The sequence below is a fragment of the Lynx canadensis genome, chromosome X (assembly GCF_007474595.2).
Source record: "Lynx canadensis isolate LIC74 chromosome X, mLynCan4.pri.v2, whole genome shotgun sequence".
Lineage (NCBI taxonomy): Eukaryota > Metazoa > Chordata > Mammalia > Carnivora > Felidae > Lynx > Lynx canadensis.
Window position 1 is genome coordinate 112,130,728 of NC_044321.2, and position 19,355 is coordinate 112,150,082.

The 19,355-nt window shown below is 45.3% G+C and overlaps 1 protein-coding gene across 1 annotated transcript in view; it reads left to right on the forward strand.

Moving 5' to 3' along the window:
* The window catches only part of F9 (coagulation factor IX), a 32,194-nt gene extending 13,095 nt beyond the window's left edge, over nucleotides 1–19,099 (forward strand). Inside the window, exons 5-8 of the mRNA XM_030305992.1 lie at nucleotides 5,572–5,700; nucleotides 8,255–8,472; nucleotides 17,534–17,648; nucleotides 18,305–19,099. Of these exons, the coding sequence (XP_030161852.1) occupies nucleotides 5,572–5,700; nucleotides 8,255–8,472; nucleotides 17,534–17,648; nucleotides 18,305–18,852 (1,010 nt within the window). The 3' untranslated portion in view covers nucleotides 18,853–19,099. The remainder of the gene's footprint in view (nucleotides 1–5,571; nucleotides 5,701–8,254; nucleotides 8,473–17,533; nucleotides 17,649–18,304) is intronic.
* Nucleotides 19,100–19,355: the final 256 nt, after the last annotated feature.

Consider the following 19,355-nt stretch of genomic DNA (forward strand, 5'->3'; position numbering starts at 1 on the left):
GGCAAACCTACGAGCACTGTGCATCTTTCCTCCTTATAGTCTAGAATTTTTTTTTTTTTTCTTTTTTTTTTGCTGAGGTTTTGGCAATTGGAGCATTAAATCCCAAAGTCCTCTCCTACTTGCTTATTATCTCTGGATGCAAGATTACTGGTATTATGGTTGTGAAAGACAGACCACGCTAATGACAGATCCTCTTTCTACTCTGAAACTCTGGAAGAATGGAGATGCAATCCTAGGGAAAGAATTTAACAGCACAGCCTACGTGACTAGGGGCAAAGAGCAGAAAATTAGCAGGAGTCTATTAAGACTTTCTAGCCATCCACCTGCCAGACAGATGAAAAAGGTATAAAACAAAATGAAAGTCACCAGCTGCAATTGTCCTGCAGAGAAAGGAAAGAAAAAAAAAGTCGCCTGTAATGTCGTTTAGGAATCTTTTCAGCACTACAGAGAACTCCAGTGATCATCTTCCTTTGAGAGCTAGAAGATAAAAAAGAATAGAAGATAAGAAAAGGAAAAGGTGGCCGGGCAAAAACATGCGAGAAGAAAAGAGTGGATGCAGGCGGATAGCCCTGGCTTGGACCCCCACCCCTCAGATTTCCCAGCGTGGGGGCAAAGCCTCCCGATCCCTTGGGTGTGGTTCACGATCTCCGCAGCGCTTTCATTGGGAAGGTTCTAATTTCAAATTCAGACTTACCTAGATAAATCTGATCCTGCTATTATGGAAACATACGGAAATCTTTGCAGTAGTTACTCATTATCAGCTTAAATAATATAACCATTGGAGCTGAGGGAATGAATGACTCAATTAGTCTCTGTTAAAAATGAAGGGCACACTGTAGTAAAGTATAATTGAAAATAGTGGTTAGTGAGGTGCCTGGCTGGCCCCGTCAGTAGAGCGTGCAACTTTTGATCTCGCGGTCCTGAGTTCCAACCCCACGTTGGGCCAAGAACTTACTTTAGAAAGTAAAATTAAATTAAATTAAATTAAATTAAATTAAATTAAATTAAATTAAATAAGGAGCAATTTGAAAAAAACAGCATCTAGCGTTAAGTGTTCCTAAATGTCTTTAGTTTAAAATAAAGCACTTTAGGGACGCCTGGGTGGCTTAGTCGGTTGAGCATCCGACTCTTGGTTTCGGCTCCGGTCATGATCTCACAGTTTCTGAGTCTGAGCCCCATATCGGACTCTGCGCTGACGGTGCAAAGCCTGCTTGGGATTCTCTCTCTCCCCCTTTCCCAAGCTCACTCACTCGCTCACTCTCTCACTCAAAATAAATAATAAACTTAAAAATAAAATAAAACAAAACAAAGACAGTTTAGTGGAGGAGAATCACCCCAAGGAATGTAAACGTAAGCACAAAACTTCTGTAACACGTTCCATCGCCCGCGTGAAGTTAACGGGCCACACAGCAGAAGTGCTAAGTCTACAGCTGCCACCGGCTCAGGCCTCAGGTCCCCCACATTCTGCTTTGGTCACAGCTCTGCAGCTGCACCACCTCTGGCCCCTAGGGAGCCTCGATCTCCCCCAGCCTGCCTGATCAAGGTCTAGAAAAATCCTCTCGGCGCAGTCGGTTCAGAAACAAAGTGGGGATCCTCTCAAAAATCTCTTTATCTCAGACACCGGAGGCAAGCAGAAGCATTTACAAACTCCCATTTAAGCTGTCACTTCAAACTGATCCACAGACTGACCTCAAAGGCTGCTGAGTGGCACAGTTTATAAGAGAACCGAGGCCCCGAGTTTCTTGCCTCACCCTTGTCTCCAGAGGGGGGAAAAGGGAGACTTCCATTGTCTCAAGATCATGTTACTTGCTTTGTCCCTTGTTCATCAGCCTCCTCTCCAGAGAAAGGAGTACAAACATTTAGGGCACGCTTTCTAGTTAAAAGAATAACAATTAATTGGCTGTTGTGTCCCTTTGGTTAGAATAATGACCACCGTGTGTCCCCATTTACACGTTACATCTGAGGCCTTTCCAGACAGATCAAGGTGTGTAAGAACTTGGGTCACTCCTGTCCCCTCTAAACAGCGTAAGAGGCATCCACCGACAGTAAGCAAGGATGGAGAGGAAAACAAAATCACAAGCAACATAAACACTTTTTTCACTCTGGGAACACATCATAGACACCACACTCTCATTTACTGAGTATTTCTGTGGGATGGAGAAAACACCTTGAGTTTAGCTGAATAAGAGCACATGCTATGGTAACCTTGCGAAATAGAACATCTTTTGTCCAAGCTTTGGTTTCACAGGAGTGAATATATGAGGGGGGATGGCGGCAGAGTAAAAGAAAGCCGGACAGGATAACTTTGGCAGTAGGCGTGAGGAAAATTAGAAAGAGGCCTTCGTGCTACCATGAAGTGAAAAGAACAGATGAGTTGAGAGGCTCAACAGATAGTCTAGAGGCACAGAGACCAGCCTCGGGACCAGGGAGAACCCCTACCCAACACAGTGCCTGACATCTAAATGCTCAATAAAGCACTGATGAATGAGCCCCATAGTAACGGTTCCTTAGATCCTGGACTAGGGACGTCTCCACTGGAATTCCTTGAGCTATTATTCTATCTCCAGAATCTTGAGTCCTTTATCTGAGAGCAAAAGACTGCCGATTGGACAGCACCACTTCCCACTGCACATACAACCCAAGCCATGAAAAAAAAGGGCAGATGAGGAAAACAGTAGACAGGTCTAATCACTTAGCCAAGGACACAGAAGCAGAATTGGGAAAACCACACGGAGTTCATTCATTCCCGTTGTGCGGGGCCCGAACCAAACTAGGCCACAGCACCTACCACCTACCTCTGTTGACTTACCCCAATGTCATATTGACTGAACACTTTCTACAGGTGGTATTTGACTTGGCTGAACACTTTAGCATTGCTTTGTAGCAACAAAATGATAGCCAATAACATGAAAAGGGCCAGGGATGTAATCACCACGAGTGAGGAGAAAGGTCTTTGAAAACTAAATACAAAGGACCAAGTGCCATCTTTTTGGATCATGCACTTAGTGGATTATTGGCAGCAAAGGTTAAAGCTCAAGCTGGTTCCTTTGCCTCCCTGGCAACAGCTGATTTGCCTCCCCTTAATTCCTGTTTCGGCTCCACACCCAATGTGGAGCCCAACACAGGGCTTGAACTCATGACCCTGAAATCGAGACCCGAGCTGAGATCGAGAGTCAGACACTCAACCGACTGAGCCACCCAGGCGCCCCTGCCTCCCCTTAATTCCTTAAGTGTCAGGAAGGAACACCAGCAAATTATTACGTTAACCTATGCTAGCCGTGTAAAATAAATTTGAAAATTTAGATCTGTCACTCAAGAATCCATAATATACTCCAAAACCATATAGTCACTCTATTAGACTGGATTCTTCCAGAAAAAAAAAAAAAAAGAGTCTGTGACTCAAGCTTACTTATTAGGGTGTGCGATCCTAGAGGACAAGAGTAAGGGACGGGGGGTGGGGGGTGAGGCAGGGAGGAAAGGAGAACCAATAATAGAAAGGGTCATCCCTCCTCATCTGCAACTGACTACTGGATCTCTTGGGACTGTTTTCCAAGGAGCCACAGAACTGGCCTCAGCCTAGTCCATCTGAGAGGGGAGAAGATGGGAGTTTGCCCATCAGCACCTGTCTCCCAGTGGTCAAAAGTTTAGTCGAGGGGGTGTTAACCCCCCCCACATCTCCAGGCTGTACGTGCTGGGGCACCCGGAGAGGTCGTACAGCATCCCGTGCCTCGGCCTCAACAGGGAAGAGCCAGGGTAAGAGGGAGAGGCCCGTAGTGCAGATACGAGCCCAGGCAATTCAAGGCTGCACCCGTGTGAGGTCAGGGGAAGTCAAGGCAGAGCTGACGGCCTCAGTGCTGGGAAAGGACACCCATGAGGCTGAGAGGAAGGAAGGTGGCACACAGGAGGCGTCTAGTATAGTCCCTCGCCTTCAAACTTTCCAGGGTCTAACCGTACCCACAAGTGAGCGTTTCTGTTGTACGTGGCTGAGCAGGGATCTCCTAGTCAGCGTGTTCCTGGGCTGCTCTAGAGACAGAAAGAGGCCCAAGGGCAGAGCCCGCGTCTCTGAACTCAGCGGGTCTCGGCTAGCCAGCCCTGAACCATGCTACTTCCGGTGGTCGAGATCGCATAAAAGAAACCAAGGGAAAGCACAGTAGTTAAAAAATACCGACTAAGATGGCAGGACTAAGCCAAAGATACCCAAAATCAGCGTGAATGTGAAGTGGGGTTAATGGCAGATTTTCAGGCTGGAGTGAAAAATAGAATTGTATGCTGTTGACAAGAGAGGTACCTAAAATAAAATTACACCAGGAGGCTAAAATACAGGGATATAAAAAGATTTTTAGGTAAACGCTAACAAAAAGAAGCTGGTGAAGCAATCTTAATCTCACACAAAATAGAATCCAAGACAAAAAGCATTGCAAGAAACAAAGAACAACACTTCCTATGAATAAGGGAGACTGTATAGGAAAGTCAAGAGAATGCGGGCCACCAGAACGCTCATCCTTGCCAACACATAATGTCTTTGGCATGGAGCCACCTTAAGGGACCCAATTTCATTCTCCTGTGTTAATATATACCCACCTTGGCCAGCTTCAAGTGTGCTCAGATAAATTGGATTCTATTAAAACCATGAACTTCTATTCAGCAAAACACACTGAGACAAAAACGCAAGTCAGAGTGGGAGAAGAAACCTGCATTATGTACGTCTAAGAACTGGAACTCTCACACACCGATGGTGGGAATTTAAATTTGCACATTTTAGAAAACGCACTTGGCAGTGTCTACTAAACCTGAACAGATGATCCAATAACTGCGCTCATAGGTATACATCCAGTGTTTGTGCGCATATTACCAAAAGATACGTATAAGCACATTCATTACAGCATTATACATAAGAGGCAAAAACTGGAAACTCGACTCGAATATTCATCAACAGTAAAACGGATGAAGATAGTAATATTCGCGCGATGGAATACGACACAGCATGTCGATGAACTGCTGTACAAAGAACACGGGTGAATCTCACAAAGTATTAAATGAAAAGACACAGAGGAGGGCACACTGCGAGCTTCTACTGATATAAAGTTCATGAATAGGCAAAATTCACTGTTAGAATTTGGGGGGGATGGCGCCTTTGGAAAGGAGGAATGGTGCAGTAGAAGGCGGCATTAGGAGAGCTTCTGAGATGTGGATCGCGTCCTACGCATTGGTCCATTGGGTGTTTAAACCGGTGGACACGCTTTGTGAAAAATTCACCGCGAGGTTTTGGGGATTTCTCTGAATGTAGACTATACTCTAATAAACAGTTTTTTTTTTTTAATTGCAGTCCAAGATTTAGTGAAAGCAGAATATCCAAACCTTCAGTTTTATGCCAAATCAAATATATTGCTGCCCTTTTGATGCCTTATTAAGAATTGTATCTTGCTTTCTACGCTTAGCTCGAGGCTCCCAAGCTTCTCTCCATGAACGCCCCCTGCTTAGATCTGACCTTCACATGAGTGAGTAGTTTCATGTACTTTTTAGAAATGCATGTGAACTGACGCTATTACTTTTGATGTGGCTTTCTTTCAGATGTAACGTGCAATATTAAGAATGGCAGGTGCAAGCAGTTTTGTAAATTGGATGCTGATAACAAGGTGGTTTGTTCCTGTACTACCGGATATCAACTTGCGGAGGACCAAAAGTCCTGTGAACCAGCAGGTCAAAATCTAAATAAGCGTTGTTGTTGTCTGCAAGCTAGGGGGATGCATTCTCCAAATCTCTATTTGAACCTTCAGCATTTTAACTGGCCTATGTACTTTCATAATCTCTACTTGTTTCTTTTTTTAAATAATTCTGGTGTTTTGTTAATTATAGGTGGACTCTTTTCCTGATATATTTTTTAATGTTCATTTTTATTTGTGGGAGAGGGAGAGAGCGCGCGCACGCATGAGCGGGGGGGAGGTGCAGAGAGAAGCGGGGACCGAGAGATCTGAACCTGGCTCCACGCTGACAGCAGAGAGCCCGATGTGGGGGCCTGAACTCACAAACCGTGAGATCATGACCTGAGCCGAGGTCTGACGCTCAACCGACTGAGCCACCCAGGCTCCCCTCTCCTTTGAGATCACAGAAGAGATTAGTAGCTGGGACAATTTTCCAAATTGCATAGTCATTTTAAATAGAAATTCTATGGCTGTATTCAGTCTGAATTCTTCACTGTGCCCACTTTTTTCCTGACTTTTATATCATGAAGCAATCAATTTATATGATTTCTATAGATCTGTAATTAACCAAGTCAAATTAATATAGTAATCCCAGACCACAAAAAGGTACACAAATGATGGACCGATAGGCTTCTAGCACAGGGAATGGGGAATGTAACGCAGGACTCTGCCAGGGTGTGGCTGGCTTACTCTGAGAAAGTCATTTCCCATCCTCGAGTCTCGAGTGGAGTTTACGCGCTTGACATCAGAATGGTTCTGACGACCATCTGTTTCAAGTTGTGCCAGGCTGACTCACACGGTCCATCTCCACAGCAGTGAACAAAACAATGTTTCCCAGTCATGTCGACCGGGCCACCACGCTGACAGCTGACTGGTGGTACTCAGAACATCTCCACTCCACGCTCATATTGCTATCCTCTGAAAATGAAAGCAAGAGGAACTTTGATTAAAGAAAAAATAAAAAAAAAAAGTAGGCTCCGCAGGATCAATTATAGTTGATAAATGAGGGGCCTTTTTGAAGCAAACTAGATATAATTTCTTTTGCATTTTCAAAGCCTGATATTAAATTGGTACATTAAATCATGCACCAATCCTCTGTAACTGGGTTCGATACCTATCTCACCAAAGCACCCGGCAGAGGAAATTAAAGAAACGACCAGAAGCCAAGGGTATACATGCTGTTGCAACTAAAACGAAGGGCAGTCTCTAATGCTTCAGGGACCTACCCACCTGTCTTCTGCCTGGTTCTTCACATACAGTGCTTCACAGCTAGCTCACCTCCAGAGGAGAGTATCTCTATGTTTTAACCTTCAAATCTGAAGTCGTTTTAAAAATAAAATGATTTATATTCGGGGGGGAAAAAAAAGCCTTCAAAATCTAACTTCCAGTGTAGACAGATGGCATAGTAGCTAAACCCTTATAAGCCCTTCCACGTTAGAAGGAAAAAAAGAATTGAGAACCACCTCTTACTATTCAGTGTTATATTTGATTATAGCCTTATCTTTAGCAAAGTAGGCCAAACCTAAAATGAGCTTTTCTGCCTTTCAATAGTAATGGTCCTTCTTCTCCAGCCATTGTTGATTTATATTTATACATAAGTATTTTGAACTAATTTCCTGTTTTCCCAACCACATGCTGTCTTCATGATACTTTGCTACAGCTGGTTGCTATAGAAATGTCTGTTATAAGGAATGTGGCTAGAAGGAACGTGAGAAATGAAAATCAAATGTGAGGTGACTTTGCTTGACTACAGATTTCCACTCTGGTTGTCCCCAATGTATCAGTACATGATTTCCTGTCTTTAGGAAATAAACTGACCCAAGGTAAAAGGGTGGCTAGGTCCCAGGTGGATGTGGCTGCGATAATCATATTAGCAATTTATTTGGGTAAAGTTTTTTTTTTTTTTTTTTCAGTTTAAGTCATCTCTACACCCATTGTGGGCTCAAGCTCATGACCCCGAGATCAAGGGTCACATGCCCTTCCGACTGAGCCAGGCAGGTGCCCCAGCAATTTATTTGGTTAATGCTTAACCAAGCCAGATAATTAAATCATGATTTCTTCCCAGCAGATCCTTAAACCCACCTTGGAGTCTAGAAGGCATCCTAGTCTACAAAAGAAATCCTGGTTCACAAAAAGCAGCGGAGGTCCCAAGTACCTAATTCTAAAGCTAAAGTTCCATGGCACCACTCAGAATTCGATTTAGGGACAGGCCTTGGGACTAAGACTTTTTAGAAAAGAAACACAACAGAAAGTCATGAGACTTTATAAAACTCTCACAAAATTGGATTCTGGAACACCTATTCTATTTCCGTAAAGATGATGGATTCCTGAGCCAAATGTTCTTTTCATGAAGGGTTTGAAAACTTTCCATGAAAATAACGCAATTAACCTTTTAGTTTGAGACTATATTCATTGATTAGATTTTTTTAAATATTGATGGGCCTGCTTCTCAGAAGTGACAAGGATGGGCCTCATTCTCGATTTCTGTAATACACGCTCTGCTTGCCAATGAGAAATATCAGAACACTAATTTTTTTTTTCCATTTTTCTAGTGCCATTTCCATGCGGAAGAGTTTCTGTCCCACACATTTCTACGACGCACACCCGCGCTGAAACTCTTTTTCTCAATACGGACTATGAAAATTCCACTACGGACTATGAAAACTCCGCTGAAGCTGAAAAAAATGTGGATAACGTCACCCAACCATTGAACGACTTGACTCGAATTGTTGGTGGAAAAACCGCCAAACCAGGTCAATTCCCTTGGCAGGTACTCTATATTAATGGTGTGTCACAACTGGAGCCCAGAGGGCAAGGGACAGGCCAGGTGGGGGCTCATGTTAGGACACCAGACAGGTCTACTGGGGTGAGGGAAGCGTTTGGGCAAGTTTCCGCGCTAAGCAATATGAAGAAGCCCTCACTGGTGGGGAGCTAGTGAATGCGAAGTCCAGGGACAGCTACCACACAAGGTCAAGGAGAGTCTGACATCATGGAAATAGCATAGCAGCATTCCAGACATGCAACAAGGTCTGGGAGTGAGGTCGTGCTCCTTGGGGTTCAGGGTGCTACTTCCGCTCGTGGGAGAAGTGGTGAGAGAAAGTCTCTAGGTCTAGAGACACTGATTTCGAAGGCATTTTTAAAAGGACTGACGTAGGAAGGAGTAAGGCAAGAACTGAGTTACTGGAACTAGGGTATGTGACAGGGGCTTGGTCGAAGCCTCAAAGTGTGCCAGCATCAGAATCACATGAAAACTTGTTAGCAGTTTTCTGTGCCAGCACAGAATCACCTGTGCACATTTCTGGGGCAACGTCCAACAGCTAGATTTGTAGCAAAACTTGCAATTGACCCTACAGCTAAAGCCTAAGTGATTCCATCTGAGAGAAGAAGTAGCCCCCCCCCCCACCCCCTCCACCCCACCCCAGAAGCAAGGAGCCAGGCTGGCCCTTATATAAAGTTGTGCTGTCCAATAACATAACTACTAACCACATGTAGCTATTGAACTCTAAACACCATTAAGTAATGTGCTCGCTTCGGCAGCACATATACTAAACACCATTAAGTAAAATTAAAAATTCATCTCAGTCACAACTGCCACATTTCAAGTGCACTATAGCCACATGTGGCTGGCCTGTACTGGACAGCACAGATACAGACCATTTCCATCATTATGGAAAGTTCTATCAGACATGGCTTATAATAGTTTAGTCTAAAAACTCCCTAGTAGCCACAATTATATGCTTCTGTGGCTATTTCAAGGATGCTTCACTCCAAAATATTTTCTCTGCTGAGGTTGGAACTTTTGCCATCAGGAACCAGTAGCTTCAAAGACTTTTCGATCATCAAACTGGTTAACAGTTTAAGCCACGATCACGTAATCATCCCAGGTTTAACACCACTGGAGTTTTCTAAGACTATGTACCTATTCAGGATTCTTCAGCATTTTCCAATATGATGGGTGTAATATATTGAACATATACCTGGGAGGCAGGTATTGGACAGACATTGCAGACGATGGTACTGAAGGGTGGTAGACCATCACGACCAAGACTATATTTTCTGTTCTTTTACCTTGGCTTTGCTTTTAAGAATATCTGTTGGACTTGATCTTACAGTCAATAAAATACACTGCATGTTCCTTTACGCCCCCTCTACCCCCAATTTAGGCCTCCTACCACTATCTCTTCCCTCATCCACTTCTTTACCGTCCTTCATGACGCTTCATAAGACTGACCTTCTACATTGACCTTTCCTTGAACAACCCCTATTGGATCCAGCAACTCTAATCATGCTTTCATTCTATTTAATGTCCATGGATCTAAATCTATCTAATTTTGCTATTTGTGTTCTTGTGCATTCTCTTTCTCAATATGTATCCAACTTCCATGGATAGGTGGTTGGAACAAAAGACCCTACTTTATAATAATGATCTTCCTTGGGGTTGTGGGACATAAGGCAGTCCCTAGGCTGGAGGATCCACAAACCCAGGGGTGTTTTATTAGCGCCAAGATGACTATTCTTTTTTTTTTTTTCAATTTTAATGATTGCTTATTTTTGAGAGAGACAGAGACAGAGAGTGAGTGGGGGAGAGGCAGAGAGAGAGAGAGGGAGACACAGAATCCAAAGCAGGCTCCAGGCTCTGAGCTATCAGCAAAGAGCCCAACACGGGGCTCAAACCCATGAACTGTGACATCATGACCTGAGCTGAAGTTAGACACTTAACCGGCTGAGCCACCCAGGTGCCCCCCAAGATGACTATTCTTAAAAAAAAAAAAAAAAAATTTAAAAAAAAGGATAAAAAAGTATGTCTCAGGATGCACACATTGTGAGTGAGCTTAGCATTGTCCCCTTGTCAACCCAGAAGTGAAATTGCCAAACACGTTTAAATAAGAGCTAAGGGGGGGGGGGGTGTAACATAGTGTCAATTTAGTCACATAATCTCTCCATTCTCCACCCACCCCCCTTAAACCAGATGCTTGCCAAGATTTTATCAATGCAAGTCTTTCCTAATAGAAATTTTAGTTGCTCTATTTTTTTTCTTTTAAGCAGAACAAACTATTAGATGATGGCTGTGAGGAACAAGGTATGATACACATCATCTCAAATCTTTTCATACCCTCCTCACTGCACACTTACATAGTTAGTATACCTGTTGGCTCTTTCCTATCAAGCCTAGCTAAGCTCATCTGGAAAGTTCAAGATCACTCATGCACATGGTCACTCCCTATGTCATCCGTATGAAGTAGGACTGCAGACCGGAGAGGCACAAAGCACTAAGTTTCAGCCTTTTCCAAAGGTGAAAAACTGAGCTACTCTGCAGCATAGCCCAACAAGACCCCAAAACACCCCTGCATTGGTTCCTTTTCACCCGAGAGCACTCTCACCACACCCACCTCCACCCAGTTTCTCACAAAAGGCTACCGGTTTTCAAAACCAGGAGGTAAACTGAGGGTCCAAAAGTCACTTGCAGACAAAGACCAAGCAGGAAATGCAACGAATCGGACTCTCTCGTGTGTGGACGCGCCAGCTCCACGGCGCGGCTAATCTGCAAGGTGGAAACACTTGACTTGCTTGCACGCAAGACCGGAAACACACCTGCTGCCGCCGAGGCCTCAGGAGAAAGCAAGCAACAGCTGGGGTTTCAGTGGCCACAACAGTAGATCTAGGGCTCTGAGATACGAAACAGTTTCGCGATCTCACCTAGACAGGATTCAACATTCCCATGCTTCAGAAAAGGGGGCTGGGGGAGATAAAAACGACCACTTGGGTGAACGCATCGCGCAAAGAAGAACGTAGGGAGGTCACTTTCATCTGGAGTAATGAATGGCGGGAACAAGCTGGAAAGGTTTCGTTGGCTAAGGAAAAGGCTTAAGTTGGCGGTCTGCAAGAGCTAAGGGGCCACAGAGGAAAGGGGAAGACAGCTTTTTCTTTGAGGGCTTACGGGTCAATCTCCCAGGCAGGCAGGCAGGCAGGCAGATTCTGACGCTGGGTTAAGAAAGCCCTTTCCAACCGGTGTCGGTGCCGTGGGCTGAGCAGCTCTGGGAGGAAACGTCGGTTGAACAAATGTTCGTTGAATTGTTAACTGGAAGAGCTGTTCCGTCGCTGGGGACGGCCCCGGCCTGCTAAACCGGCAGGGAGAGCGTTGAGGGCCTTGGCTCGCCCGGTGGGGGGATTAGAGCAGGACAGGGGACCACTGCCACCCCATCCAGGCTTGAGACCCTAAGAGGTGAGCTTCACCTTCCCCGTAGCTCGTGCGGGGCCGCGTCGGGTTCTTACCTTTATTCGAGGGCTTTCACTTCAGCTTCCGAGCGAGAGGCGAAGCTGCACGGAACGTGCCCCCTGCGCCCGGCGCTTCCCAGAAGCCCCTCCGGCTCCGGAGGCGCAGCCAGCCCCGCCCCCACCCAAGGCCAATGGCGCAGACTGAGCGCGGGACCTCTAAACTCGCTGCGGTGGGAGACGCGAGGCCGTGAGCTCGGAGAGGAAGCTAGAGGGTCAAGTGCACTATATGGGAACAGAAAGGATGTTTCCTAGCGTCTCTGTATCCTTAGAGTGGAGAACTAAAACAAGACTCCAATTTCCTACAGCTGCAGAGGGAAGCCATGAAAACCTTTGAACGTTAGAGAATAAAGGGGAAATACTACGAGATCACCTTCATCAACAGCTTAAAAGAGAGATTTGAGAGAAAGCAACACTACGTTTCTGCTTTCTAAAGCTTTACTTTGGTTTGGGTCCCACGCCCTTGACCCTGTCAGCCAAGTCTGAGCCCGAGCAAAATTGCCCCAAGAGCCCCTCCCACCTCTTCCGCTTTGGGCCTTGAATGTGAAGTACCTGGTCTATTTTCTGTTTTATCATGGGCCTCAGCTCTGTGGTAGTCATATTTATTCCCTTTTTTAAAGATCATTTATTTATTTTGAGAGAGAGAGCAAGACGGGGAGGGGAAGAGAGAGAGACAGGGAGAGAGAGAATCCCAAGCAGGCTCTGTGCTGTCAGTGCTCAGAGCCCCGGAGGGCTCCAACTCATGAACTGAGATGATGACCTGAGCCGAAACCAAGAGTCTGTGGCCCAACCAACTGAGCCTCCCAGGCACCCGAGCCATATTTATTCTACATTTAATAATTGGGAAATCTTTCTACCAAACTGAAAAAAAATGGAATACAGTGGGCACCAAGTGACCTTTGTATCAGGTTGTCTCATATGCAATTGCCAATATTCAACCATTTCAACCAGCAAAATGTCTTAGAAACACTGTCTTTTCTTTCTTCTGCTCTTGGCCTAAACGATCTTTAAACTGTCTTCACATTTTCCCCAGTCTCGGCTTTCCTCAGCTTAACCTGAAGCTGTCCTTAAAGGTACCCGAGCTCTTGACCTGTGCAGCTACCTACACGCACCCAATGCTTTCCATTTGATTCGGACACACACCCGTGACAGCATGCAGTTACCATATGCATGAATCAGAACTTTCTCTTTCTTTCTTTCTTTTTTTTTTTTTTTTTATTGGAAGAGGAGAGGTTTGGGGAAAAGGTTTTAGAAGGTCCTAAGACTATAGACATATCTTCACCTGGAAAAAGTAACCCTCTAGTTTTCCTAGCTCAAGTGTCAATTAAGAGAAATAAGATGATGACATATGTAATCTCACCTGGCCCCACAAAACTATTTTAGACAGAACATTTAGACTATTATTCTGTGTATGTGTATTTTGTGGCTGGAGGTGGGTGTGTTGGGAGTGCCTCTGTGCATGTGTCACAAAGAGAGAAAACAGGCTCCTCTTAGGATTGTACAAACATGAAAATGTTTGACAGATCAGAACTTGGATGCTTTGCTCTGAGCACATGCCCTCCCATTTTCCCCTTCATTTGCCAAAGGGATGTCTTACTAGAACTTGTCCTTGGCCAAGCAGACAGCTCATCCCCAGATAGCTCATATTTAGATAGCTGTGATCCTCAGGTAGCCAAGCAAACATTCCAAAACCAATGTAGTATCTTTAAATGCAAATATATTTTAGGGCTTTTTCTTGGCAAAGATATTTGCTAAAATTTCTAATACCAATCAGAGATTGGCAAAAAAAAAAAAAAAAAAAAAAAAAAGAAGAAGAAGAAGAAAGAAAGAAAAAGAAAAAGAACTCCAGTTACTAGAACAGGTGTCTTCAGATGTGACCATTCAGATCCGTGTAGGACAGTGTTGCCCAAATTTGCTTAGTGATAAAATATCCCTTGGGGTCAGGGCCAGCTTCATGAGCTTGTGACCAGTGTACTTGCGTGGGGCCTTGCTTTTGGAAAGGTCCCAAATTTGGAGTTTAATGCTTTGTATTTTGTAACTCAAGTCTGATGAGACAGTGGAGCAGCCCTGCGCTGAGAACTTGGAACCTCTCCCCACCTCCCGGGGATGGATTCTTGACCCTCCCACTCCCTGTCCCCCCTGCCGAATGACCACTGCCACCCCTCAACCCGTGGCACGCTGGCATACTTCCGTCCTCGTCTCCAACAGCTACCATTGTCACCCTCCTCTTGCACAGGCACAGGGAGGCTTGAGGTCGGGTGCACGCATTCTATGCCGTTTGGGGACGGGTCAGGGCCACAGAGCATCTGAGGACCAGATGTTTGTCACAGCACATTTGGAGGGTGAATGGTGGGAGCAAGCTTCTTGCCCACCTCCATTCCAGGTACCGAGCACATCCCGGCATGGAAGCTGTAATCCCTTGGGAATCCCCCCTCCGCTGCTGGTCGCTGCAGTGGGCCAGTGAGAAGGGAAGATTGACTTATCTTCCCTTGGGGCTGGTGGGAGAGGGGACCTGACGGCCAGGGGCATTTGTGCTTGCATGCTAAATCACAGGGTGCGGCTCCTGGGCACCCATTAGTGTCTGCTCTCTCCCAACAAATATCCCCCACACCTGAGAAAGCGTGACATTAAGTAATAAACTAAAAACACCATGATAGCTCTCAAGAGACCACAGAAGAAAGAGAAGAGTTTTGTATGTTAGTGTTTTCAATGGCATGTTTTTTCCTGGTCTTTGAACAAGGGGCCCCACATTTTCATTTTGCATTGAGCCCCACAAATTATGTAGTCAGCTCTGGGGTGAACTGAGCACTTAAAAAATGTTTTTAATGTTTATTTATTTTTGAGAGAGAGAGAGAGAGAGTGAGAGAGTGTGAGCAGGAGAGGGGCAGAGAGAGAGGGAGGCAGATTCCGAAGCAGGCTCCAGGCTCTGAGCTGTCAGCACAGAGCCCAACGCGGGGCTTGAACTCACAAACTGCGAGATCATGACCTGAGCCGAAGTCGGACGCTCAACCGACTGAGCCACCCAGGGGCCCCTGAGCACTTTTAAAATAAAGGTCACCAAGCCTTGGATATTCTAAAACAGAATTTCCCCAACTTAATTATGCATAAGGATATTCTGGAGATCTTCATCTTCGCTGCTCACACCCACCAAATATTCTAGTTAAGTCCGGGTGAGCCCCCAAATCTGCATTTTACAAGCATCCCAGATGATTCTACTGCAACTGGCCCAATAACCCCACTTGGATACATACTGTGTGCTTAGGAGCATCGATTACGAAGCCAGGCAGACTAGGGTTTATTTCCTAGCTTCACCACTAACTAACCTAAGTAACCTTAGGGGAGTGAGGTCATCTGTAAATGGATATGTTAATATCTCTCCATAAAGTGTTGCTTTAAACGTACGTAAAACACTTAGCACAATGATTAGTCCATAGGAAGCGATTGATAAATGTTCAAAAAAATTAAGAAGACGGTTAAGTCTGAGTGGTGGCTACACTGGTGTTTATTATATTATTCTGTGAGTTTTCCTATATTTTACAACTTTTCAAAATAAAAAGCAACAGCTAGGGCTGCCTGGGTGGCTCCGTCTGTTGAGCGTCCCACCCTCGATTTCGGCTCAGGTCATGGATCCAGCCCCACGTCAGGCTCCACGCTGAGTGTGGAACCTGTTTGAGATTCTCTCTCTCTCCCTCTGTCCGTCTCCCCCCACTGAGCACCCGGGTGGCTCAGTCAGTTGATCCACCAACTCTTGATTTCGGCTCAGGTCATGATCTCATGGTTCGTGAGTTTGAGCCCTGCGTTGAGCCCACTCTTTTTTTTTTTTTTTTTTAATTTTTTTTCAACGTTTTTTATTTATTTTTGGGACAGAGAGAGACAGAGCATGAACGGGGGAGGGGCAGAGAGAGAGGGAGACACAGAATCGGAAACAGGCTCCAGGCTCCGAGCCATCAGCCCAGAGCCCGACGCGGGGCTCGAACTCACGGACCGCGAGATCGTGACCTGGCTGATGTCGGACGCTTAACCGACTGCGCCACCCAGGCGCCCCAAGAGCCCACTCTTACATGCGCTTTTCTCTCTCTCAAAATGACTAAATTTAAAATAAAATAAATTTTTAAAAAGCAACAGCTAGAATGAGAGAGAAAGCTAAAATATGGTAAAAGGGGTCAGAGGCTTACAGTGGGTCAGCCCCATAGGTCTCGGTGGGGCGGGGGAGGCCAATGCTTCAGTGTCTAGGACTTAGTAGGTGTTCAGTAAATTGAATTCAGGACAAAAAGAATCTTCACTAGAACATGCGCCAAGGACCTTCTCAGACTCCCACTTAAGGGGACTGACCACTCTCTTTCTCTAGTCTAGAAACAGATTTATGCCTGGGACAAGGCGTGCTTTAGGAAAAGGGCAGGAGTTCATAGGAGTTACTCAGCAACTTGCACAAGGTTTTCCAAATGTTCAGTGCGCCCTCTAGTGTCTGTACTTCTCAGCTTTTTTTTTTTCCCTGAGCGGGTGGCTCAGGGTGCAATGGAAGTGAAATTTTTCAAGTTGATCTAGATATTGAGGTGGTAAAAACATTCATTGTCCACTCTGATTATACAATAAACGTACAGATGAAAGAATGGATCGGCCTCTTGTCTAATAACGCCCAGGCTCAAACCAGGCACCCAAACACCTCTGTCCACTTTGCCCAAGCACAGCTAAGTAGACCTTTTCAGGACAGGCAGCTTGCATATCTAGCCAAGGGGTGTGAAATATGGCTAGGGGGACAAGGGAAGGAGTGCATGTGTCCTGCTGTGTCTCACTGCCTGGATGGCTGTAAGCACCGCCTTTATGGAGCCCAGTGGTCTCAATTCATAAAGAGACCTCACAGAGGGGCACCCGGGTGGCTCAGTCGGTTAAGCGTCCGACCTCATCTCAGGTCATGCTCTCGCGGTTGGTGCGTTCGAGCCCCACGTTGGGCTCTGTGCAGACAGCTCGCAGCCTGGAGCCTGCTTCGGATTCTGTGTCTCCTCCCTCTCTGCCCCTCCCCTGCTCACACTCTGTTCTGTCTCTCTCTCTCTCTCTCAAAAATAAACATTAAAAAAAAAAAAGGACCTCATGGAAATATCAGTAGTTTTTCTCTTGCAAATCACCCTCTAGCAAGAGTTCCTCACGCAGGGACAGAAGACCCAATAACAACAATGGATCTGGAGGAGTCAAGTCAGCGCATCTCTGAATTTACCTGCCATATCCCCATGAAACGATGTGTGTGCCATCAGAGAATCTGACTCACCTGGAAAAGGCATCCAAGGGCCACAAATCACCGAAGCTGTTCCCTCATATTTGCCTCGTCTAGAGCTCCCCCTGGCTCTCATTGCACATTCTCTTTGAGACCGTTGCAGAAATGGCTTTTTTGATCGTGCTCCGGAAACACTAACTCATCTGCAAAGCTGACACTTTCCAGAAACGCTCCAGTTCTGCCAGCACCTAGAATCCAACGTTTTCCCACTCCTATCAACAGCACCTGAATTTATTTTGTTCTAGATCAAGCACATGATGTAGTGAGTTTCACAATTTTGTTTCCACAGGTCCTTTTGAAAGGGAAAATTGATGCGTTCTGTGGAGGCTCCATCATCAATGAAAAATGGGTGGTAACTGCAGCCCACTGTATTAATCCGGATGTTGAAATTACTGTTGTTGCAGGTAAATAAACAAAACAGGATAGCATCTGTGGTATCACTGTATGCTGTGTGTACTTTCCTAAGGTCTAAGAAGAGCTTTCCTAAATAAGTTGGGCTAGTGCTAGAGGAGACACATTTCCAGAACCCAACTTGTTGCATCCACCAAGCCCCCCCACTGTTCCTTGGGTGTGCCTATGTTAGCGCCCGCCTCACAGGGGTAGAATTATTTACTGAGGTGCGCATTTCTCCAGCGCACTGAGCCTCCCCAAAAGTCACATCACATCACTCATCTTTGAGCCTGTATGTAGCGAGCCTTCGGCTAACATCTGAACGAATGAGCAAATGAATGTGTTATCTGTGCTCAAACAGGGGGTCAAAATACTTGAAAGTAGGAGAGTCTAGGATCATTCGTGACGCACAGATTCCTGATCATCCGTGAACGATGTAAGAGTTGTATCAGCCTGGGTCAACCAACCAGCCCCACGATGGTCCTGAATGGGTTCTGGGTCTGGAAAGTATGCATCGGCCCTCGTCACGTGTTACCAAAATCCTAACGATGTAAGATTGGGATCTTTGACACTTGGCTACCAGTGAATTCAGTGAGGCCGAAAATCTTGGAAAATCTATTTCTTTACGGGAGAGACTATTTGTGACTGAAGAGAAATTTCTTTTCCACAGGTGAACATAACACCGAGGAGACGGAACATACAGAGCAAAAGCGAAACGTGATTCGCACTATTCTTCACCACAGCTACAATGCATCTGTTAATAAGTACAGCCATGACATTGCCCTTCTGGAACTGGACGAGCCCTTAACGCTAAACAGCTACGTAACACCTATTTGCGTTGCTGACAGGGAATACACGAACACCTTCCTCAAATTTGGATATGGCTACGTGAGTGGCTGGGGGAAAGTCTTCAACAGAGGGCGACCGGCTACAATTCTTCAGTACCTTAAAGTCCCCCTTGTTGACCGAGCCACATGCCTTAGGTCCACCAAGTTCACCATCTATAATAACATGTTCTGTGCTGGCTTCCATGAGGGAGGGAAAGATTCGTGCCAGGGAGATAGCGGGGGACCCCATGTTACCGAAGTGGAAGGCATTAATTTCTTAACTGGAATTATTAGCTGGGGTGAAGAGTGTGCAATGAAAGGAAAATATGGAATATATACCAAGGTGTCCCGGTATGTCAACTGGATTAAAGAAAAGACAAAACTCACTTAAAGTAAAATGTATTTCCAAGGTTGACATATTGGGGGTTGAAAATGGTCAGGGTCCTTTACTAACGAATCACTTTCCTATCTCTTTAGATTTGACTATATACATTCTATGACTACTGCTCTCTCTCTTTATGGGGAGAAATCTATCTAGAATTCCTATTTTACTGGAGTAAGTCAATTAGAAAATGTAATCACTATGGGGACCTGGGCGGCTCAGTCGGTTAAGCCTCTGACTCCAGCTCAGGTCATGATCTCATGGTTCACAAGTTCAAGACCTGTGTTGGGCTGCATGCTGACAGCTCAGAGCCTGGAGCCTGCTTTGAGTTCTGTGTCTCCCTCTTTCTCTGCCCCTCTGCTGCTCATGCTCTCTCTTTCTCTCTCTCAAAAATAAACATTAAAAAAGTGTTTCTCTCTCTCTCTCTCTCTCAAAAATAAACATTAAAAAAAATTTTTTAAAAAGAAAATGTAATCACTACAGAAATATACTTTGATAGGAAATTGTGACCA